General features: G+C 37.4%; 1 protein-coding gene across 5 annotated transcripts in view; it reads left to right on the plus strand.

Annotated features, from left to right (window-relative positions):
* The first annotated feature begins 17,673 nt into the window (after window positions 1-17,673).
* The window catches only part of CBLB (Cbl proto-oncogene B), a 207,779-nt gene continuing 200,137 nt past the window's right edge, over window positions 17,674-25,315 (plus strand). For 3 of the 5 annotated variants that reach the window (XM_036998645.2, XM_036998649.2, XM_073231708.1), the window contains exons 1-2: window positions 17,674-17,832; window positions 19,180-19,354. In XM_036998645.2, coding sequence (XP_036854540.2) covers window positions 19,187-19,354 — 168 coding nt within the window. In that variant the 5' untranslated portion in view covers window positions 17,674-17,832; window positions 19,180-19,186. The other 2 variants (XM_036998647.2, XM_036998646.2) reach the window with 2 other exon arrangements.

The following is a 25,315-nucleotide window of genomic DNA, read 5'->3' on the forward strand; positions in this document are numbered from 1 at the left end:
TTTAAGCAAACCTTGGTTTCTATCTTCAGCTATAACACTTACAATCTAATTAATTTATCTGGGCCACAATTTTTATTTTGAATATAGAGGTAACATTTTATACTTCTTGTCATTGTTGCTAGGGTTAAATATTGTAACAGACATAGGTCAGGAAATCTCAGTTTAGGGAGGCACTGTTGTAAGAAAGTTGGAAACCTGGCCTCTGGAATCAGAAAGACCTGGGTTTGAATCTAAGTTCTGCTACTTACTAGCTGTTCGGTTTGGGAAACTTGATTTTCTAAACATGTGTTCCTTTAAATCAGGATAATAGCTGCTACCTCATAGGGTGTTGTAAGAATTAAAGAATTATGGGAAAAAATACAAGTACAATGCTTTGCATAGTGCGTGATACCCATTAAATATTCAGTAAGTGCAAGCTAATAAGTTTTCATGACCTACCAAAGGCAAATTTGTATGCTACAAAATTACTTCCATAGTTCCATAAACCAAAACATAAAAACTATAATATGCTGCCAAATGCATAAGTAACAGTGAGAGTAATAATTGCCACTGTTGTTATTAAGGAGTGAGATAGTCCATTAGCTCAATTCAGCTGCTAGTAAAGTCTTTCTCTCAACATTTAACTGATTGCCAATGTTTTAATGCTTCTTTCTCATGAATTATCTTTACCTATGTGAGGAAGCATTAATAAATAAATGTTAAAATAAACCCTATAGAATAGGATTTCCCTATTATAATTTCACTTTTAAGTAACTAAACTTTCCTTTCGCCATGTATTTTAATAGGTCTTTAAACGGTCTTTAAATGGTATAATTCCCGTACTATATCTCCATTTTGAAAGACATTCGCTCTAGATTTCATGATCATAAGAGTTAAATTTAAAATGGTGCAAGGATGGAATTATTTATTTTTAGACACTCACACATGCACATTAAGTTTACTGCACAGGAAAGCCTTCAATGGCTTTAAATTCTGTTTGGAAAAGCCTTGAAACTTGAAAAGAAAGATTTCCAGGCATTGGCTGGTTCATGATTTTACCACTATGATTTTCATAGAGAAGACTCTTTAAGGATGGCGTTTGAACTTTTTACTATATACTTTTGTATTTTCATTTTAATCTATAAATCTTTTATACTGTATGCACCTTACTAACTATACTGAGCTATATGTTGTGTACACATATGGCTTGAAGAAATGAGCTATGAAAAAGACATTTAAGGTACTTATAAGTAAATAAGCAGTGAAAAATTGTAATCACTATATGGTTTATGTAGAAGGGATATTTAAAATGGAAGATAAAAACTGCTTTAAAAATATAGAAGTCTTACTAGAAAATATGTGCAAAGCACTTGGTAGAGTATATGTATAATTGTTAAAAAATACCTTTTTTTCAGTTATTCATACTTTTGCAGAAAAGAAAAATATCTGTGATGTTCCATTCAAAATTACAGTTTCTAGGTTGACTACCAATAAAATTTTAAAAATTCATTATTATGGTAAGTTGTCCTAGCTTATAGTGCCAAGAACACCCATGGTTAATGTCCTCAAGAAACAGTTGAGATATTTTCTAAGATGAAAGATAGCTATTGAAGCAAAAGCCAACTTAAAGTGTTCCATGGCTACTATTTTAGTATTTATAGTATGTATTATTAATTTAGATAAACTTCATCTTCCTCCAGTTTTTGACCAGTTTAAAAAGTACATGTCATCTTCAAATATAGAAAAGCACACATTTTTAACAAGTGTTTGTGCTCATTGTTCCTAGATCATGATTTTAAAATCTTGTTCTTACTGTTTTGCAGTTTTGAAAAAAAAAGGGGGATGCTCTTAAAAGGCAAAGGAGGCAGTCTTCATAAAATCTTTTGGGGTTTTTTTGGCTGTCTTTAAAAAAATGACATGGAAAAACTGAAAGAACAATATAAACTACCTTATAAAATATTTACCCTTCATAGACTAAAGCTACATAGCAAAAAGAGAATGGAATAAGGCAATTTCTTAAATATATGTATTGCACACTATGTGTTCAAAGCCCTGACATTAATTACTGTAATCTGTGCAGCGATAAATAAGAAAGAGGCCCTGAATGTAAGAAGGTAGTGTAGAAAAGGAAAGTAGAATTTGTGCTTGAAAGACAAAAAACTCTAGGGGGCAAGCATTATAGATAAAGTCCTGAAAGTAGTCAATGTAAGGAAAGGCTTAGGCACATGAAATATTTCAGTTTAGTTGGAATATAAAATCTGAAAAAAGAGAATGTTTAGAGATAATTAGCAAAATGTTCATTGAGTCAAGATCGTATAAAATCTGCATGCTGAATACTGTATTAAATGTTTGGGAATCCTAAAATCGTTTTGATAATAGGAACAATAAGAGCAGTGTTTTGGGAAACCTAGAAGAAAGATTGAGACAAGAAAAGATTAGATGCAGAACCCAGTTGGGTGATTTTGCAATAGCCTACAGACAAGATTGGGAGAGCCTGCCCCAGGAAAAGGCAGTAATGGCATTGGGAAGGTTTACGGAAAATGTGCTCTGGGGGTAAAATCAATGATACTGGCAAACAATTGGATGTAGGCAGCAAGAAGTGGGAGACAGAGAGGAACCAAAAATTGGGGCCTAGAGTCTAGGTGATGATAACACTAACAGAATTAGAAAAATCAGATATGTAAGTGTTTGGGGAGTGAATTGATGAGTTGAAATGATGAGTTTAAGTTTTATTCATGCTTTTAACAATTATTTATTAATATCTTATTATGTGCCAGAAACTGAGTCAAAGGCTAGGGATAAAATGCTAAGCATAAATAGATAGGTAATAATTTATTGAAGAAGACAGCCAGGCTGTTTGATAATACAAACAAATGTAAACTTAAAAATGTAACAAATGTGACAAGAACCATAAAGGGAAACTACCCAGTTACACGTAAGGCTGCCATAAAAGGTGTGGTTTCGGTGATCCTAGGGGAGTCCTTCTCCCACAAAAATGACTCAGTCTGAGATCTGAAGGATGAATAGTGGAAGTGAAATAGAAGAAAAGAGCAAAGGCCCTAATAAAGCACAGAGAGAGAGAGAGAGAGAGAGAGGAAAGAGAAGTGTAAAATTACCACTATCACTGCTGTAGTATCTTGTAGAAAGAGGATGGCACGTATGAAATATGGAAAGATGGCCATGTCTTTGAAGTAGAAAGTTTGAGAAGGGGAGGCATCATCCTAGACAGGGAGTAAGAAAGAGCTAAGCCATGCAGATCCTTGTAGTCTGTGATAAAAGGTCTTTTACCCTAAGAGCCGTAGGAAGACATCCAAAGTGTTTACATATTAAAGTACCATAATCAGAGGATGAGATGGTAACATAGACCAATGTGGTGGCAGGAGACAGATGAGAAATGAACATGTTTAATAAATATTTCAGAGGTAAGAGAGTAGTATTTTATGATTGATAGGAAGTTATGCATTGGAAAAATAGAGGGTCAGAGTAACTTCCATATTTTTTAATTACCCAGCAAAATGGATGAGATGGAAATCAGTGGGAAAGTCCACATAAGAAGAGACAACTATGTGCAAGTTTTGGATGATATGCAATTTAAGGCACCAAGATTTCCAAATAGATATATCCATAGCTATTAAAATTGAAGAATAGATGTTCCCGAGGTAGGTGAAAAAGGGAGGTAAAGATTTGAAAGCCACTGGTAGGAAAGTGAGAGATGAAGCCATTCGAGTAGCAGAAATCCTAAAACAGAATGCAGAATTAAATGAGGGAGACCAAAGACAGAACTTTAAGAAATACTCACATGAGAAAAGAGAAGGAAGACATCTCTGGGAAGGGGACAGAAAAGGAATCATCACAGAGATGGGAGTAGAATCTGAGCAATGAAACACTGTTGAGTCTCATGAAGATGTAATTGCCCACATAGTTAATGATATTTATTTAATGATATGAACAGCATCAAAATATGCAAACAATGCTTTTGTTTGTCTTCTAGATATCCTTCCCCTCAACTTGAACATACACGCATACACACACATACCTGTTCCCCTGCTGTGGTAGGTAAGCCTGAACAAGTGGTTATGAAAGTTACTCTTTATAGTCCTCTTTATAGTCCAGTAACAGGTCTGCATTAGACCAAAATTAAAAAAAAAAAAAGAAGTAAGTGAAAAATTATTTCTAGCATTAAGTATCAATAAATTATGGCTATTTTCTGAGCTTAACTAGAGATATTGTGGCATAGAGCCAGTTTAACTCAACAATGGGTGGTATCAGCATGTAACCACAAAGTCACAGGCTTACACGAAAACTATAAAAGGATACTTGCTGTATTGTTCTTGCCCTTGGAATGCTCTTTCCTTCCTTTCCTGTTTTGTTGCTGCCATAGGATGTCAGCTGAAATTTACTGTCATTGCTGTCATTTGGCCAGTGAATTTCATGAAATGTGGTAGGCATTTAACCTTGTGTAAGCCCATAAGCAGGCGGTCTGAAGTCTGACTCCTCTAAGGAGGTTATCAGATTGGCTGAATGTTCTTGGAATACAAATGTTATAGTGAGGTTTGTCATTTTTTTTCCCCCAAGTGAAATGTACCCTTCAGAATTGCTTTGCACCTCATACAAGAGTTTTGGCTTTTAAGGAATATAACCTGTTTTCTTCAAAAATTTTTAAAACAATTTTTAAATTTAAAACAAAATTTTTAAAACAGGATGCTATAGAGTTAGGTAGCATCCTGAAATTCTGTAAGAACTTTCCTATAAACAAAGACCTAATTTCATGGAAAACAAGCCTGAGGCAGGGTTTTTTAACCTCAGCACTATTGCATTTTGGGCCAGATCATTCTTTGCTGTGGGAGTTTGTACTGTGCTTTACAGGATATTTGGTAGTTCCCCTGGCTTCTCTCCTGTACATACCAGTGGTACAAATTCTATCCTCTACATACCAGTGGTACTGGCAACAATTTCTCCAGACAATGCCAAAAGCACCCTTAGGGAAGCAAAATGACCCCAGGTTGAGAATGGCCTAAGACAAGTGCCTTAATGTAAAATAAAAATGAATAGAATTTGTAAAATACAGACTGTGGAAACATGATTAAATTTCCCTTTGTCTTTCTGTCATGTGGCATAGGTGTACCTAAAGAATAAATAGAAACTTTAAAAATACTAAAATCATCTATTTATAGCAATAATTTCCTAATAATTCTTGTCCTAATGAAATATTAGGTAAACACACTGAGATGCTGTTTTGGTTTTTCTGTGGTGATTTGAACTTTGAGTCAGAACTGAATTGAATTATAGGACACCTCGTTGGTATCTGTCAGAACTGGAGAATTGCTTAATGTGAGAGAAAACCTGCACACATTTGGGGTTCAAAAGTATTGAGTGAGTAGAAGTGAAATAACAGAAGAGTTTTTCCTGGATAGTATTTTACCCACCTGACATTTAAACTGATAGCTGACAAGAAAGAGTCAGACTTGAGAAGATGAAGGAGAAGAGTAGGCAAAGGAGAGGCTGGAATAAAACTCCTAGGGCAAGAATGAGCTTTGGGTGTGGGATAGGAATGGCCAGAGATGAAATCTGGAAGGTAATGGGGGCCAGATCAAGTACCTCTTTGTAAATAATACTGGAGATGATGACTTTCACTCCAAGTGAGATGGGAAGCTGCATGAGGTAGAGTTTTGTCTGATTCGTGCCAAGTTCCATGTCCTACAGAATAATAGAATTCTAGTTATTCTACAGAGAATAGGCTATAGGAAGGCAAGAGAGATCAGTGAGGAGGCTCACAGTCAAGCCAAGAAACAATGGTTTCTTGGCTGGGCTGTTAATAGTAGCGATAGAGAAAGAGGATGAATTTTGGAATAAATTTTGAAAGTAGAATTTACATGACTTTCCAATAATGTGGCTTTGAAGAATGAAGAAACAGCAGAAAGAATAATTCCTAGATATTTCCTGTATTTGCACTAGTTGCAATGCTGTTTGCTAATAAGGGGGGCACAAGGGATTGAGAGTTTACAGTAGCAAATTCTATTTTGTGTCTATTAAACACTTATAGAAGTATCAAGTAGATATTCGGGTATCTGAATCCAGAGTTTTAGGGAGAGGTCAGAATTTGGAGACAGATATTTAGATTGAACATGTAGATGGTGTTTGAAGCCATGAGAGTGGAGGAGGTCATTTAGAGATGTTGTGGATGGGGAAGGTCAGGAGGTGGATATAGGGCTCATCAGTTCCACGTTTAGAGATCAATAAGGAGAGGAGGATGCAGCAGAAGACAACAAGAAGGAATAGCTGGCAAGGTAGAAGTAAAACTAGGAGAGCTGTCTTGGAGTTGTCATTCAATGAACAGAGTTCTCCATCATCATGTGAGACCAGCTATTTGTATCCACTGAGAAGAAACCAAAAGTTAATTTGATTGGGTGATAAATTACAAGGTGGGAATCAGTAGAGTGGAGACTAAAATTAGATCTTAATCATTTTAGAGAGTCTCGTAGCCATGAGACACCGAGAGGACACTTGGTTTTTTAGTTAGCCTCCAGACCTCCCCACTCCATTCTCACTCTGTGTCCTGGAGTGAGGCCCCTGAATTACCCCTACAAGCTTCTGGTTCCAGTCACTGTTTTGGGAATGGATTAGTGATACAAGCCAAGCTAATCAGAGCCTTTCCTACTAGTTTCCTCAAACTGTTGGGAAGGAGAGACTCTTCAAAGGGATACTAAGCTGTGAGAATGAGGAAAGGCTCCAACTGCCAGTGGCTACCTTGCTACCCATGGGAGCACCAGCTTACAAACAGCACACAGGGGCACCACAGTGGCTGTTTGAGCCCCTGGAAATCTCGCTGGGCCTAAGCCAAAAGCACACTCCCCACATTCCCACCCTTGTTAGTTTAGTTAAACTGGTTTGGGTTAGGTTTCTACCACTTAAAACCAAAAAATTTATAGTAGAAAGCTTTTTCTTGTCTACTGTGTATACCAGCATAACTCCATTTGTACGTTAAATAAAATTGGAGTGTCAGTGATTAATGATTACGTATCTTGATTTAAGATTAGGTAACCAGTTTAGCTATTTAACATAGACAAATTGATGGCTTTTAAAAGCTTTTCTTCATTATTACTCAAAAAGATCCAGTTACATGAGAAAAATAGTTTCAACCAAAATGTTGGTCTATTCAAAGTTCAAAATGTTAGCCTTTTTTTAAAATTCTCTTTTTTTCCCCTCCCCTTTATTTTCATAGTTTGACAGATGCATGAGTAAATATTTCAGGGCTATGTCCTGATTGTTTCATTGGCCTTTCTGTCTAGCCTTTAGTGTACTATCACATTGGCTTTCTTTCTTACGTTTGCTGCCTCTTGAAATACAGCCTGATAAATTGGTCTTCACCATAAGTGTTTGGTAGCAATCCTTTTATATCCCTAAATTGCAAATAACTGTTTAAACTTAAGGGAAAAAAGTTAGCATTATTATGTCTGTTGATACAACCAGTGTTACAATTATTTATTATACCCAGTTGTTTTGAAAATTCTGCTTCTGTAAGCCTGTACTGATCTATTTTGTGAGTGACAGAAATTAGAAGTACAGATTCTCCATTGAGTGAGGATTACAGTAGGGTTTTCAAATATTCCTCATTTCACTGGGATCAGAATGAAAAAATATGACTGCTATAGCCATCTGTGAATATAGTGCCAATCATCTTCATGCCATTATTATTTTTTTAATTTACCTTCTGACATTATAGACACTTTATTTTTAATTACCAGTGGGAAAGTAATCCAGTATTTTCTGGGACTATCTTAAGGACAGAGGTAGCAAAATTTTAACACCCTATGGATTCTATTTTTATAAGTGCCCACTTCCAGGGCCTATTAATATTGTGATTCTATATTCCATGTTCTCTATACTTCTAAAGTCTTGGCATCAGAAACTATAAATGAATCTGGTGTCTAGCCATGAACAGGGTGGGTTCCACTGAAGCCCAAGAACTACCAATTACAGGCACTATAGTTAACTTTAGTCACTGCATAGCTCATTCCTTGTACTACTATGTCTCTTTGTTCTATTAGAAGTTATTAATTCAAATTCTTTTTGCACTTTTGACTTGATCAAGTTTTTTTTCATGTCAGGTTACTAATTAAATTTATACTAGTATAAAGCAGTTTCTTTCACTCTCAATACCCCTCCCTATTTTTTTTACTATTTGAACAAGCTAGCATTTATTAAATACTTATTTTCACACATTGTGCTTTAATGACTACGCTAGCTCCTTTTCTATTTTTAATGTGGATTTTATGATACAAGCAACATTATGGCCTCTTTGGAATGAATCCCACTCATTCCATTTCAGACTTAAACATTTTTTTTCCACAGTGGTGTTTCCTTAACTAGTTAAGTATTACATATTAGAAGCTGCTGGGTATAGAAAACTACAAACCTAAAATATACAGAATAAGAATAGTCTGTTTGAATACTGATTCAGAATGTCTCTTTCATTATGTGTTACATATGAAGTTATGGTAAATTTTTTTCTCCTTGGATTTCTATTCCTTATTAAAGCTTATCCTTTGATGACACTTCAAAAAAAATGTTGAGGCATTCATTCCTAACAGGATTACCCATTTCAATCATCAGCAAAATGTCATCTGACGTTTCATGTTACATAGATGTCAAATTTAATCGGTAAGAGAAATTATCTGAAGTGGAGTTGAAGCTTCTTCCTTTGATCCTGGTAAAGGCATCCTTTAAGGTATACTTTTTTAGAAAAAAAAACTTTCTTGGATTTGGGCCTGCTGTGCATTAAATGGTCCTATCGATCTATAGACTTCAGGTGTATGCATATCAAATTAATGATTATTTAACCAGATATTGTTGGATATTGTGAAACAGAAGCTAGTGAACTTCCATGAAAAAGATCTTTTTATCACCTAATAGATGGCCGCATAAAAAAACTTGTGTGAATATAAAAATGAACTCATTATTACTCCTAGTCTGTTCCCTTTCTTAATTTCTCTATTTTTATCAAATACATATATACATGCAGACAAATATGTTAAATTTTTTTATTTCCTTTTAAGGTCATATTCAGTTAAAATCAAAGTCATGATCCTTCTTTAAAGTTGTGTCTAATGTCCATCTTTTTAATTTCTTCCCACTGTGAAGAACTATCACATCATTCCAGACCCAAAGGCACACAACCCCAACCAGGTCAACTGCTAACTAAAAAAAGCTTGTGTTACTGGTTTCCTTCTTTCTATATTTTCTAAGTCCATAATACTAATAATGATTTCCCTCAGGTACTGACTTTATTTTACCTTTACTCTCTTCAGTAACCTGTAAAGTTCCTTTTCAACTACAGAATTAATACAAACTTGCAATCATAACATTTAAAACTTCCCATAATTTAGTCTTTAGTATATATTGAATTTTGTCATTTTCAGTGTGAACTTCCTGGCATAGGAGCTGATACCTTTCCTGCCTTTGGTCATACAGACTTGATTAATTGTTATGCTTCATGTGTGCACTCCATTCCTCAACCTTTAACCCCCATCTCCAAACTTATGATGGGCATCTTTGAGGACCTAGCTTACTTTCTCCATGTGATATATTCTCTCACATCTCTTGCCTAAGTTAAACATGCATTTTTTTTCAAATTTTTATAGTAGCCACTGGTACATAGTTGCACCAAATACTTGAATAAACTATAGTAGCCAATTTACAGTATGTATGAGAGAAGCTCCAGATATATCATGTTGTCCTGTTCACTTTCTACCAATAATATGGCTTAATTGTGCATATGTAATCTCAGTTCCACAATAACATTTATTTCCTATCAGACCCTGAAAGAACATGTGGCGATTCTCTGTCAATATCTACAGGTAGGAGAAAATGCTTCCCTCAGTGCTTTATGGCAAAGAGGCAGAGAATAAGCTATCCACATAGGAATTTAGAAAAGAAGTTTGCTTGAAAGGTGGATGAGCCAGGGTAGCATCTCAAGCAGTTTGTTATTTTTAGCTCTGCCAAGAAGTAGCTGATTTCATGCAAGAATTACCTTGCACCTGACAGAGCAAAGACTTTCTTCCATTCTTTATATATGTTGATGCAACATCAGAATTATATAATGCTTTAAAAAACACAGTAAGGAAGCATATGAGAAAAAGAAGAGGCTTGTAGGGTAAGAACAGCTTTTCTTTCTATGCGTCTTCCTCCCTCCCTCTATCCCCTGCTCCTTCCCCCCCTCCCCCCCACTCTCTCTCTTTCACAGAATTATTTGTAACTGGGAGATTGGTGGGGGAAGATTGTCAAGAGATTAAGCAATTGGGAAAAACTGATGTGTTTATTTCCCCAAGATTTTTCATAAACATTTTTTTCTAATGTTTCTTTAGGAAACTGACTGACTTCAGCAGGTGGTAGTTAGTTGTCTCTTTGCTGTAGACACTCAACTCGAACAATCCCCTCGTTTATCCTTTTATGTACATTTAAAAAGATCAATGTTCACAATTTTGATTGTCTTCTCAGAAATCTTCCGCTGACTTGTAAGAGTAAGATGGAAAACTGAAAAGGGGTCATTTACTGAGCAGGCAGAGGGGAAAAAGAATGGGAAATCAATTGTATTCATCACCTCAGTCCTTTCCTAGAGGATGCCTTCCAAAATGTCACCTTTTATTTTCAAATTCATTTTTCTTCATGTTTGGATGCAACTCTAGCTGGCAAGAAAGACTTTGATCTATATTTCATAGGTAAGTATTATTCATGTGACTATTCCTTTCCATTACTATAGAGGACATAAGCTTTCTCATCCTTGCTTGCTGGTCATGAAATTATGTTTAAAAGGTACATCTGTTTTTACATTAATACCAAAGATTAAATAGCAACATGAAGCTTTCCAGATTTCTTTTAATATTGTAAATATATACTTTTTTCTAGTCAACACACAAAACAAAAACAAGATGTGGCAGGGAAAAAATGAGGAATGTATGTAAGTGGACCAAGTGACTTCCTTCTGGGGAAGTATTTGATGTTGTGACTTTGGGTGCAAATAACCCAAGTCATCAATACTACCCAAGCCCAATACTTCACAAAGCACTACCCAATGAAGACCATTATCCTGGAACAAAATGTAAGTATTTGTAAAAAGATTAACATGTTGAACTTATGTAACAACATGTGAGAAAATTTGTTGTAATTTTTCAACCAGGCAACTGGAGGTTAGGAGAGACACGAAAGAGAGATAAGGGCAGAGAGAGAAAACAGGAACTTGCCTGAAAATATTGAGCACAATCTGAGAACAATATGTACAATGTGCATAAACTCTGACATTAAAGAGCACAGACAGCTGAGAGTAACTTGAGATTGGTTGAGTAATCCAGGTTTGGCCAGATGGCCACATAAAAGCATACATGTGCATGTATGTATACACACATCAAATGTGTGGGGGGCAACACCACGAAGTGAGAAAGGAGTGCAAAGTAGGGGAACTATTGAAAGTATCTGTTGACTCTCATCATACCCTGGTCTAGCCCTGATTGCAAATTTTGGTAATCTAGCTTATAAATGTCATATGCTGGCAAAATTTGTATTGAGAGATGGTGAGTTTACAGAAACGAGCTTTGGTGTTGGACTTAGAAGTGTTGATTTTTTTTAGATGATGCTTTAAGAGAGCTGCTGCTTGATTAATAGCCTTTCTGATTCTTCAACATGCAGCACCAAGTTAATGGAAATGAATCCCACTAGTGAATATATACCCTTTACCCATAAATGAAGAGATTTAAACGGCAGATAGTCAGGCGTGTAGTTGTGCATGTGTGTCCTGTGTTTCTGTATGTCATCTTGTAAGGCCACTTTTCTATATGATTATTATTATACTTGGTGTGAAAGGGCACATGGAAAATTAGTGTAGTGGTTAAAATATACAAATGTATAAAAAGCAACATTTTCTCAAATATGTCACTTGTTTTTTACTTCCACCACCACTGCCCCTTTTGGGTCCTCATCATCACTTGCTGCCCATGTCCTAACTGCCCACCCTTCCCTCAGTCTTATCCCTTTCCAATTGATTATCAATATGACCATCAGGGTAAACATTCCCAACTAAATGTTACAATGCCATCTCTATTGCTCTTCTAATCCTATGCACTGTCCCCTGTCTTAAAACACTTCAATGGCTTTCCATCAAAAAAGGATCAAATGCAAAAATCTTTAATTGGGCACTTGAGACCTTATTTTAATTTTCTCACCTTGCCACTTTTTACCTTTTATTTATCTTTCTTTGCTTCCCAGAAAATGTACATGCTTACTTCCTGTGCATACATAGTTTTTTTCCTTTCTCTTATGCTCATGAAGTCTTCTCTGATGAGAATGACCTTTTATGATTAACAGGTAGTCCTATTTATCTTATATGTCTTGGCTTATATGTCATCACATTTTCCAAGCTGGGACAGGTGCCCTCCCTCAATTTCTCATAATGATCTCTGCCTAAATAAATTATTGCTTTTACTATTTGGGTTTCTAATGATCACTTAATATGCCTGCTTTCTCTTTGGAAACCATGACTGGTGCTTGATCATCTTTGTATTCCCTGGTGTCTAGCATAATTTTTGGAATATATTAAATGCTCAAAAAAGGTTTGTTGAATAAACGAGTGAATGAGCAGTGAAAAGTCATAACTAATAAAATAAAGTTGGATGTCTAATAGGTATTGTGTCTTGAAACAATCCAGAGATTTAATTTTTGTACATTGAAAATGGGGAAGTTGGAAACCAATAGAGAAGACTTTCTGTAGATTTAGAATATGTTAAATCTGCATTAAACTTTATTAGTGTTAATCCTGTAGGTAATTTGTTTCTAATTTATACATTCATTTTGGAACTCATCTGGTCTTAATTTGGCTTTTTGTATTTTTTCACATAATTTATAGTTTTTATACTACACATTAATCTACTGTGAACTGGGTTTATTTTAATTTTTAGGGTCCAATCACCCTAGATAAAATTGTCAATTTCCAAATCTGCCAAACTGAATGATATCAGTACCAAGATCCCCTTCAGCCCTAAAATTGTGAATTTATATTTTGTTTAATTGAAAAATAAAAATAAAAATGCAATGTATTAATGTGGTATAAATCAAAATGCATAGGAAATGTAAAGAAATGATTGTGACAAATTCTATCAAATTTTATATTCCTCATACAAACTCTTGAGGGAAAAGAAAATTATCTACATTTTTCTGAATCAAGGCATGTTAGGGGAACATGGAAAATGTAGCATGAAATATGAAGAATGCAATGGGGGTATGAAGGTATACAGAACTAAGATGAAGTGGTAGCTTTATTCCAAGTTTTGAAGAAGCTATTTAATACTTTGGTATACATCCTTTTTATTACAAAGAATAACTGCAAAATAAGTGACTGTGTGGAAAAGAATTGATCCGAAAATCAATTGTCTGGGAAAGAAAAATCACAAAGAAATAATTTTGAAGATGTTATTTTTTTCTGATATTTAACTGTTTAACCTGATAATACATTTTATGATAGAAATGTACTAAGACTGCTGCTTACTTAATTTGCCAATTCTGCACCCTGTGATATTGAATTGTTCAGGATTACTTAGCCCATTCCTGTAATGAGAACTGTATATAATTTACTATGTATACTTACATATAATAATCTTTAAGCACATTATGTGTCTAGTAAAGCAGAAGTTAGTTTCTGCTAAGGAGATGATAACATATGTATTTATATATACTATTTATATGACATATGTATATTATATGTATGTTCTGGATTTCAACTGGGTATTCCAAATTTTCATTACCTGCTTTGGAATATCTAGTTTTGGCTTTAAGAACTGACTTAGTCATCATAAGTTTCTTAGAACAAGGTCTTTGTGGCAGGATTTTTCAGTTTCTTGCTAAACATCTATTCACCACTTTCTCTTTAGAAACAAAATTTGAAATTTTAGAAGGTTATATGCTTCCCATAATAAAAAGCACATTATCTTTCAGATACTTTTGTAGCTGAGTTTGGCCATAAGACTGAGTTCTGGCTTTGAGCTTTTAAAGAGAAATATTTGTGGGAGTTTTCTGAAAAATGCTTAAAGGGAATTGACTCAGCTGGAAGTCTGATATATATCCTCCCACTTTTCCTCTTAGTTTTTAGCTTGAAAGTCAGTGGTGACAGGTGGAGCCCCAGAAGCCTTCTTGGGACAGAAGGTGACTCTGCGTAAGAAGTGAGGTGAAGGGAAGATACCAAAGAAAGGTAGGTATTTGAGTCCTGAGAAAATCATGGGCTCACCGTTTCTACCTGTAATTCCTACTTTCAGACTTTTTCTATAAGTGAGGAAATAAGGTTTTATCTTGTTTAAGTCATTATTATAGTTTTTTCTGCTAAGCAATTCCAGTTGAGTCCAAACTAGTATTCAGAGTCTGGTTATACCGATGAATCCACAGATCAGCATCCCTCACTACCAGCCATTAATATGTGTTATTAAGGATGGATGAGAATCTATTCCTTAGGATAGGAATGACTTGTTATGAGTGATGTGTCAAATCCAGATATAACTGACTAGGTAATAATGCTCTGATTTCTCTCTAGCCTGTGATTTTGTGTATACATTCTTTCTGGGAGATTAGTTTTCTGTGTTGTGTCATTCTCAGTTTTTGTGTTAGGAGGGGTGCTGTGAATTCGCCCTGTAGGAAAAGTAACATCTTATTTGGAATTGTGAATAAAGTGGATTCTCCATTGAACAGAAACAGGAAACAGCCTTATATTTCCTAAGTAATACCTTAAATAGTCAATTCATTCATTCAACAAACATTTTTTAAGTAGCTGAGTCAAACAAATTATGGGAAGACTTTGTTATTTAGTCAACTCATGCCCAATATCACATGGATCATCTGTGAATTTGGAGAAAGTAGAAAAAGAAATGAAGAAAAATTGAAACCAATGGAAAAAGTCTAAACAATTGCCCCAAATAGTTGTCTTCTTTTAAAAAAAATATTTCCTGTGTTTAAGGACAGGGTTATAATATACATTTTCTCAGATGGCACCAGGCTGTGAATATAAATATTAATGTCAAATATTAAAGCTCAGATTACAAGGGTCAGTACATAGCTGTCATTACAAAATTCCTAAGTTGCCTTGACACAAAGTGTCCCAGTCTCTTCTGGGAGTCCTGGGAGAAGGGTCTTGCATGTGCTTATGATCAGTTTGCTCATATCACTCACTAACTGGCTGTTACGATGCTTGAGGCTCTTAGGTAGGAGTCTCACCATTTTTGCCTCATGTCAAGATCTTCCAGGAGAACACTGCTGTCCTATAAAGAAGCTATATCCATGTTCTTTCTAGGTGATAAATCACCACACTGCCAAAGGATGCTGCTTTCATGTTTCAACTGCACTGTGTTGGAGATTGACTTGTTTTACGTCAAAATAAAGACAGTATTTCTCTAGCCAACCCTTATGCTGAAGTACTACTCCTTATGCTCTGAGGATCACAGTCTCCTATGAAAACATTTCTTTGTGCTCTTATTTATAGCATCTAAATATGCAGTCCCTCATTATGCTCCATCTCTGTGTCTCCATTAGTCTTTATTAGTTGTTATCCCAGTAGGTCTTTATTCTCCAAGGTGCATCAACTTATGCTAATCGTTTGCAGGGAGGGCTACTACCCAATCTGTTCATCAGACATAACCAAACACTGAATTCCAACTTGAGCCCAAATGGGAACCCTGCTCCACCGGAATTTAACTTGAACACTAGATGGGTTTGCCAAAATAGCTAGTTGAGAATGAAACCATAACTTCTTGATATTATATGTGTGTATTATATGTGTGTGTGTGTATATATACACATATATGTATTACAGTATTGCACAAAACTTCTAATTTGTATCAACACAATGTACTTGAAACCATAGGCAGTGTCATTTTCTCATTAAGTCATCTCTCTCAGTTGCCAAACTAATATAAAAGGAATGCCACATGCTATAACATGTATTTTATTTATTCCACATTTATCCACATAAGAACATGAGTAATGAGCTTAGTTAAAATGTTCCCTTAAGCCACTGTTTTCAGACATTCTGAAAAACCTTTATGCAGAGTTGATATTCTTTTTGAATTTACTTAAAAGGTGACCCAATAAGTTTTCCCCTTTTACAGCCTCCTGTTAGTAAACGTAGCTACTGTTACTATGAGTAAAGGAGATATGCATAGGTGGGGGAGATATGGAGAGGCCAGCAGTTTTGTAGGTAAACAGTGTGAAAACAAGGAACTGCTTTTTAGTTATTGACACAGAAATGGCAAAAAACCAAAATTACTTTCTGAATGACATCTTTTTACCTGACTACTTGCAAAGAGCATGTTTGCCTGTTTCAATCTAATGAAAATCTTAACCGTTTGATTTTAGGGCTGTAAAGTATGTTTGTAGCAACTCAGGATCCTTGACAGTAATAATCACAGTACTAAATTGATTTAGAAAGTGGTTAGTTGAACCATTTAGAAACATTTTCTCAAGTTAACTGGTTAGAGAAAGAATAGAAATAATTTTTTAAATAAAGACACAAAATGTCACAACATCTGAAAAGCCCAAGGTGTAAAGTGTATCAACACTACCAACTGTAGTGGAAATAAAATTCCAAAGCATGACAATCCAGAGCAGTTGTTAGTAACAGCTGTGGTAGGATGGAAGTTAAAGAAAGAAGTAGAAGGCATTTGTTGAAAGGATCTTGTTGAAAGAAGGGTCCCAGCACAGTAGCTTTTTTTATTCTTAAGACTCGCCAGATGTGGGCCTTTCTAAGGGAATAGAGATGGAGCCACAAAGAGAACTACAAATGCTGGGAGAGAAGGGTAGATACAATAAGGTTGTTTTTAAGACTCGACAAAATACAAAAGCTGTTTCCTCTTCAGTCATTTATGTAGAAACTTGTACTAAATTAAAAGATGCAGTGCATACACTAGCAATTCCCATGGTCTGGTTCTTTCACTGCCCTGGCATGATTTTAATATATTTGGCCATCTTTGTGAACTATTTGCTTTTCTATCAGCCTGATGTTTGATCTGCAATCCCTCTGTAACTAACAGTAAAAGGGAAACTCTAAGAAATTTAGGAAGTTTTGGTTAGCAATCAGGTGTTAGCCCTCGTCTACTCTATGAGAGGTTTATACTTCGTCTTAGTAGCTGAGTGACTGCTGCTCTTTTTTGATAGCCAACAAAAAGCAGTGCCTTGGACCTGTTTGGCTGCTGTCCTGGATAGAAGAGCTTGGCAGCCCTAAGGAGATGAAATTCTTCAGCCTGGGACCCGCCCAGAGTTGAGAAGCAGCACCCTCTCAGCCACTAAGTACTCTGTTGCTATGAAACAAAGACTAGGAAGGTGAGCGAAGCAGGAAGTCCCGCCTTTTATCCCCAGTTGGCTTTGGCTCTGTCTCCCAACGCCCACGCCCACCCGCCCACTCCTTATTGGTCAGCTCCCTAGTGCCTTGTATCCATTTCCCTTCCCTTTTCTGTTTTTGTTCTTGGGGGAGTCCAGCCCCCTCTTTACCTCCGAATCCCTTCCCATTTGGGACGAACGGCCATCGGGCTTTCCTTTGGGGCCATTGTGTACTGAGGAAGACGTGGAGCGGGTAGGGCGAGGAGGACGGGCGCCTCCCGCCCATTGGTGCCACCCGCTGTCGGGCAGCGCAAGGGCGCTCAGGATTGGCCCAGCCGCGCGTGACCCTGCCCACTACCCCCGCCCCGCTCCTGGGTCTCCCTGTGTGTATCCTCCAGGGGTGGGGTGTCCAGTGAGTGCTCTCCTCCTCCAGCCTGTGCGGCTGCTGCGTCCCGCGGCCTCTCGGAGAGTCGGGCGGGAGGGCAGAGCGGGTGTGGATTGGTCTTGACGGTAATTGCTGCGCTTCCCCTTCGCGGTGGCCTGCGCTCCGGGTTGCTTCTTCCTCGCGAGCGTGCTTTTCGGCGATTACACACTGCCTGCCCGGGCTACCCGCATGCTGGGCTCCTGCGTGGAGTCGGACCCGCGCACACGCGTGTTTCGGGTCGGCTGAGGCGCCCAGAGGCCGGGAGGGAAGGGGGCGCCGGGGAGGCTCAACGCTTCACTCCAGCCCGGGGCCCCTGGGGCAGCCAGGCGCGGGTCACGCAGGAAGAGGGGACAGCCCCGGCTTCCAGCTGCTGTCGTCGCCGCCGTCACAGTTTGAGGAGGGGTATTTAAAGACCGGAACCCCAGCTGGGCCAGGGGAGGAGCAGGAAAGGGAGACGGGCGGCTGGGATTGCAGACAACCCGGGAGTCGCGTCCACCCGGGAGCCGGACGGAGCGGAGCGCCAGGGACAGACCGGGCTGCGGGCGCTGGAGGCGCGAGGGGATACTTTGTCCTTCTCTGTCCAGCTTCCTCCCCAGCCGAGGTCCGAGAGCGGCAGGGGAGGGGCCTGAGCCGGGAGGGGGCACAGCTGTCCCAGAACAAAGCGTGGACCGCCACCACCCCCCGCACCCCTTGGGTGAGGCGAGAGGCTAGGAGCCAAAGAAGTGAACTCTTCCCTTCTGTGCCCACTTCTGTCAGTTTCTCACTCTCTCTTTTAAAATGGGTTATTTGTTGGTTTATTTGACTTTTGACTTGGGGATAATCCTCACCGCGTTGGTTTAAAAAACTGTGTTCATATGCCCGTGTTCTTGTGTCCGTACTTGGTGGTTTTAGTGGAGAAAATCCAAGTCCTAAACCTTTGTTGACAACAGACGTGTCCCTTCTGCTCGAGTAGAATAATCTTTACGTTTATATATAACTTGGCGAAATCTACCAGAGTGAAAGTGCGGTTCTTGAGTGAACTCGTAAAATGTGTTCTTGGGGCTTCGATTCTAGTATTTCGAATGGTATTAAGGCAAGGAGGGAGAGAACTTTGTGTTCTAATGTAGTTGGAGGAAACCTGTGTAAGTGGTTTGTTTTGTTATGAGTTGGATATTAATCGAGCGTTTGCTACGTGAAATTTGAGAAGGATGCATCATTAACTCTTAGTGTTTCAAAAGCAAATGTGAGGTCATTGCCCCTAAACCTGTTGGCTATGTGTAAAGATTGAGAATGCAAATTCACATGCTGTTGAAAAGTTTCATCTGGGACCCTAAATTTTGTTCTTACTGATGGAGGAGGATGTAGTGGGTTGACCTGTTCAGTTTTTTTGTTGGGTAAATATTTTCATGACTGACTAACTTTTTTTTTTTTTATCTGCCTTTCAAATAACTAAGATCCCAGATGGCAAATTCTATGAATGGCAGAAATCCTGGTGGTCGAGGAGGAAACCCCCGAAAAGGACGAATTTTGGGCATTATTGATGCTATCCAAGATGCAGTTGGCCCCCCTAAGCAAGCAGCAGCAGATCGCCGGACTGTGGAGAAAACTTGGAAACTGATGGACAAAGTGGTGAGTCTGATTATGCCTGAACATAGCAGTGTTCACCCTGGGTTTTTTTCGTCCAGTTTTATTCATACTATTAATCAATAAAGCTATTGTTATGGCAACAGTTCTTTTGATTTGGATTGACTATTTTTCTTATATCCACTCAGTTTGTTTGAAAAAGTTGGATTCAGGGCAAAGACTTGTTTTTTACCTTTTGTCCTACTCTTCAAGGTTCAGAGTTCCTCTATATGACTCAGATATGCAAAGTTTTCACTGTTGGCTGCTCTTTGTTGGTACAACACCATAGAGTAGTTTAGAAGTGTTTATTTTGTCTTATGTGAGGTTGTGTTGCAAACAATTTAAAAACAGTCTGTGATGGACCACTATGACAACTACAGTGATGATGAAGATATTTTCTGGGGAAAGAGCCAGATTAGTCCTTGAGTGAGGAAGCAGTAGTTGAGAGAGTTTCCATTTTCACCTTTGAGAATTGTCTTCATTAAGAAACTTTGTTTTGTTATTAATGGTAGAGTTACAGTTTCTTTCATCTATTCCATTTGAAACAGGAAACCTTTTCGATTGCACATTGTTTATTGTGAAAGGAAAATTTATGATGGAGGTGGTGGGGCTGAGAGTATCAGAAACCTCTGTGGTTTCTGCATGTTGCTTTCAGATGAACTACTATTTCACAAGAAGAAATCAAGCTGGATGTCAGTACCCAGAGTAGTCCACACTACCGAAATATTTCACAGGGGGGTCTACTGAGAAACCGTAGCTGTCTGTGTCTTTTCTTACTACGTAGGATTATGAAATAAATATGATTACCATATAGCTTGCTGCTGTGCATAATTAATAATTCTTGCTTTTGAAGCAGTAGCGCTATCCCCTGTATATTGCTAAATATTTGTAGCACCTCATGTTTTTATTTCATAGATATTTGAGGCTAATTATAAATTCAGTTGATGCTCTTGGTAACTTTATAGCAGCAGAAATGGAGATTTTAAAAAATATTTATTTGCAGGGATGTGCTAATGCCCCCGTAATGTCATATGGTAGCAGTCACTTTACTTTGGTTTGCACTTGTGTGCAAATATTTGCCACAAAAAGCCACTGATAGTGGTATTAGCAATACAAGAGGTGATAAGATTTACTTAATTTTCATTTATCCTTTTGGAAAGTACAGATGGTTAGATGTCTTTCTATGGTCGGTCGTGCTAAAAGCAGAGCCAGAATATTTTTGCCAGATAAATATCCTTAGTTTTGGGCTTCAGTGTGACCTATTTAAACTTCAGCCAGTTTATTCAAATTGTGATATTAAAGTGCTCCAGACAGAATGATGTCATAGTGTCAGAGAACTGCAACTTGCTGCTTGAGGTCAGGTTTTGATTTTAGCATTGGATACTTAAGAATGAGAAGTATGCAGTTGGAAAAATTGCGTATATCTGGCAGTCACAATACTAGCTGTCTTTGTTTTTCTGAAGACTATGCAGTTTAAGGTCATTCTCATTGTACAAATCATCAGTTGGGTGTAAGAGAAAGAATTCAAGGTCTTTCTCTAATACATTATATGAGTAGGCAACAAATGGGTAAGATTGTACCAAAGAGCTGCTCTTCCTTCCCCGCCCCCTCTTTGAGTGGTAAGAATTTGTACATCTGTAAGTGAATGTTAGAGTATCAAATGAGAAATACTTATATACAGAAGTGGTCAGCTATAGTTAACAAACTATGTTTTGAAACATTAAAAAATGTGTGCATAATTTTGGTCTGTAACTGATCGTTAACATAAGTTTTATCCACTTTTAATTACTTCACTATGAGGAATGGTAAAATAGATGGCTATTTGATAGTTAAGCTTCTGCCATTGTTTATTTCATTAACTCTTTTGTGAGTTTGCGTTTAGCCTCTCCAATTGAGAAACTTCACTCACAAGGAAACCTATTATCTAAAGTCTCTACTTAGTGAAATGTGGGTGCCAGTGTTAGCAAAGGTACTGTGTGGCTTTCCATATTAGTCTACATTATTTGTCTAGGATGCATATTGTTGTATTCATTTATGAATGCATATATGTGGGGTTTGTGGAGGGGAATCAAATCATTATAAAAGAGTTTAGTATATTTATTGCTACTCTATCACACAGTAATAAAAACAAAAAGGCATTGATAATTACTAATTGGAAGTATATTTTATATAATTGTGCAATGCAGAAGCATCCCCCACATATGTTTTATCTTTTCTTCTTTGTCAGTGGTGAAGGAAGTGGTTGATAATATCAACATTGTCCTGGTGATTACATCAGTAACTCTATTATTAGTCCAAATGTTAATCCCTTGACACATTACATGTTTTATAAAATGACTGCAATACCATGAGTTGAGCTTGTGAATAACAGAAAATAGTAGAATAACTGGTTGTTATGTAAATAAAAGACAGGGTTAAGTGTTAAGGTAGCATATTTTCTTTATTAACTTCTTCAGCAAGGGTAGATCTTAGGAGTATAAATATGAAAAGCTTCATGTTCTTTGGAATGTCTCAGCTATTACAAAGTAACTTATTTTACAGGGCATATGAAGCAGTATCTGACTGTAGAGGAAATTACCTAGTAAGTGTAGTTTCTTCTTTGCCTGGCCTCTAGAATTTTAAACCATCAACTGAGATTCCAGTTCCAAGTAACTGTTATGTTTTCAGAAGTCAGACTTTCTAGAAAGGGTCACTGAGAGTAATAATTGCTCAGTTGTGTTCCTTATAAGATGTAAAGTGTTTCTTAATAAAATATCAGAGGCACACAGTTAGCATAGTATATTTTTTGAGACAAATATTAGTAGCATATCTCAGATCATCCCATTTAGACATATTTCTAGCCTTAGCTCTACATAGAGCTAAGTGTATGTCAATACCTGACCCCAAACTCTTCAAGTCAGTGGATGCCCATTTGATACAGTGACAGAACTATTGCTCATTAATACACATCTTGGTTTAACACACTTGCAATGTGGTGTGTCTCCTGAAACTATTACAAACTTGGGATTTCTTAAGCACTTAATTAACATTTATTGAGGGCCTACCATGTTCCCCCTGAGTGCTTATTACTGGGGATGCAAAGCTAAATAAGATAGAACTCTGCCCTTGCCCTTGACCTGTCAGAGAACTCAGAGCTGATTATCCAGAGCCTGGCAGGTAAATGGATAATTGCCATGCAGTATGGAAAGGCTGTAATACAGACCTATACCGAGTACGGTGGGCGCAAAGTAGAGAACTTCCACCTTGTTTTTCTGGCTACTGTTCAGACAGTTGTCTGTCTGGGTTCTGCTGGCCGCTGTCTCTAAGAACAGATTATTGTACTCTTCTTGGAAATGCTGAGGTGAGGGGAAGGAAATGATTGCTAATCAGTATGGTAGGAATAGTAATTTATTAATGCGAGGTTCTGGAGCGTGGTTTTCATCATCATAGCCAGGTGTTAGAAAATGGAAGAAATAATTTTCTGTCTAATAGATACAAATGTACTGAGCATAAATGGATGTTTAGGAAATTATAAAGTTATAATTGATGCCAAGGAGCAAAGCAAGTTGAGTACCTGCCGACATTTTTGTCTTGCTGTCCTTGTCATTTATTTGAAATTACATTACTGAAAGAGTTTTAAAAGCATTTGAGAGGCGATGATGCCAAACAGCCTTTTCTGCCTTTTACCTTCAGTACATTTAGTACATTTGTCAAGCTTGAACATAATTCATTCTCTATAATCTCACTGTGACCATAATATATTTTTAAAGTTTGTCTGTCAAAGGTGTTCAGATTAATTACAGCTATTACAAAAAAAATAAAGAGTAGGTATTCTTTTCTAAGACGTATTCCTTATCCCTCTGGTAGAAAATATTAATGGTGGAGTAAAAGTTAGGTCTTGGATGCCCATTGTTTGTGTTTGTGTTGGAGAACATTACCTTCCATGGGCCCTCGGACTAGGGAACACCCTTCACACATTCCCTTCCCCATAGAGAGTCATTCTGTGTCAGCGGGATCCTGGGCATTGGCACACCAGGACAGGTGGTGGTGACGCAGTCAGTGTCTGTACAGTTTTGTTTAGCGCTGAGTTAGTTTTTGAATTTATGCTTGGATAACTGAAATGATCCCACATTTTCCACTTGCCACTTCTAGGAAAAGCTTATAATAAAGTAAAAGAATTAAAGGAATCCTACCAAAAGTTATGTTGGTTTATTCTTGTGAAAGAGGGCATACGTTTAACAGAAGCCTTAATGAGTTAGTAATCTTTTAGCTCTTATGAAATTGTTACCATTCAGATTTTAAATCAACTTCTCTTCTTTTAAAGTTGCTTTACATGCCATCTTTTGATTTCATCATTCATTTGCCATGTCCCAACAATGGAAAAATAGAGATTTCTAAATAACCATGCTATCCTGTAGAATGTAGAGAGTGCTGTAAATGTGGTATAAATACAGGGCTGTGACAGAGTATGCACTGGGGGTGAGTGTTGCATGCCAGGGGTGGAAAGATGGTGTCAAATGCAGCTCAGCAGAGACTACCCAGCTGTACTTGAGAATGTGTTTTGTTGGATTTCAGTGAGGTAGAGGATACAGCAGGTTGAAGGAAGGATAGGTAGAGGGAGATTGTTGAGTGAGACATGGTAAGTTTGAGAAGATCAAGAAGCTTTGACTTCTCTGTCAAAGAATTTGGACTTTATTTACTTGGTAGACAAAGAACTGTTAAAATCTTTGAGCAGAGTGGGAAAATGTCAAAGCTGTGCTGTGATACAGTACTCTCTTGATAGTACAAGCAGTGGTTTAAGAGAAAAGAAACTTAAAAGCAGGAAAAATGATCAAGAGGAATTAAAACAGATGGGAGAAGAAATAATGGAGGCTTGAGTTAGAGAATTGCAGGTATAGCAAGTGTTGGTTCAAACGTGGGAGGCATTTTGGAGGTAAGTCTGTAGGTCTGGTGACCCTTCAGAGAGAGAGAACGAAAGAGCAGATGAGTGAAAGTGACTCTTGAGGTTTTCAGCTTAGTTGACTCTGAAGGTGGTGATGCCTTTAATGAGATAAGGAAAATAGGAAGAAAAAGAGGAAGCTTGGGAGTTGGTGCATGGTAAGTTTGTTTTTAGCCATGTTGGGCTTGAAATGCCAGAGTGAAATCCGTTTTGAAGGCAGAAAATTGAATGTGCAGTTCAAGAGAGAAGTTGAAACTAGAGACATATGTTTGGTGGATATACCCATAGAGGTAGCATTTCAAGTGACAGAACAGCAAGAGATTTGCAAGGCAAAGTAGGTGAGAGTCAAAAGTTAGAGATTGGAATTTTTGGCTGTGTGTTGGGTTGCATTTATAATTAGATGGCTATGAAGGAAAGAGAATCCTGCAAAGAAAAGTGGTGAGGGAGATAGGAAAAGAACTAGCATATATTGATTTCCTGAGTAGAGACAGCTTTTCAACAGGGAGATAATTTCGAATTCTGAGAAAACCAATTCCAAGTTCAAGTGGAGAAAACCAAGCAGGATGAAAATGTGAGAAGTCATTCAGTTCCATGAGTAAGGGACCATTGTTGACGTCCCAGAGTAATTTCACTTATGTGATGGGGGCTGGATTAAAAAGAGTGTGTGGATTATTTAAAAATTGCTCTAGAGGTGCTATAACTAGTGAAAAGGAAGAAAGTTCTGGCAGATAACTTCAGGATTTGAGCAGAGTGTAAATTTGTGTGTGGCTGCTTTTGGAGTGGTTCATAGACTGAGGGGAAAGGATGTAGGTAGGGAATGATTTAAGATGTATGGGAAGAAGAAACCGTTGATAAGGTAGCATCCCAAATTACAGTGTGGGAGGAAAAGGCTAAGAAGTAGAAGAGTAAACCTTGGTAGATAACGAACTTCCACTTAGACAAGGAAATATACAGAGAAGTTTTGAGGGAATGTGTAAATTTTATGTTGGTTTGTCAGGAATTGACTTAAGGCATAACATTTGTAATGTTTAAACTATATTTTAATATAA

The sequence above is a fragment of the Manis javanica genome, chromosome 3 (genome assembly GCF_040802235.1).
Source record: "Manis javanica isolate MJ-LG chromosome 3, MJ_LKY, whole genome shotgun sequence".
Lineage (NCBI taxonomy): Eukaryota > Metazoa > Chordata > Mammalia > Pholidota > Manidae > Manis > Manis javanica.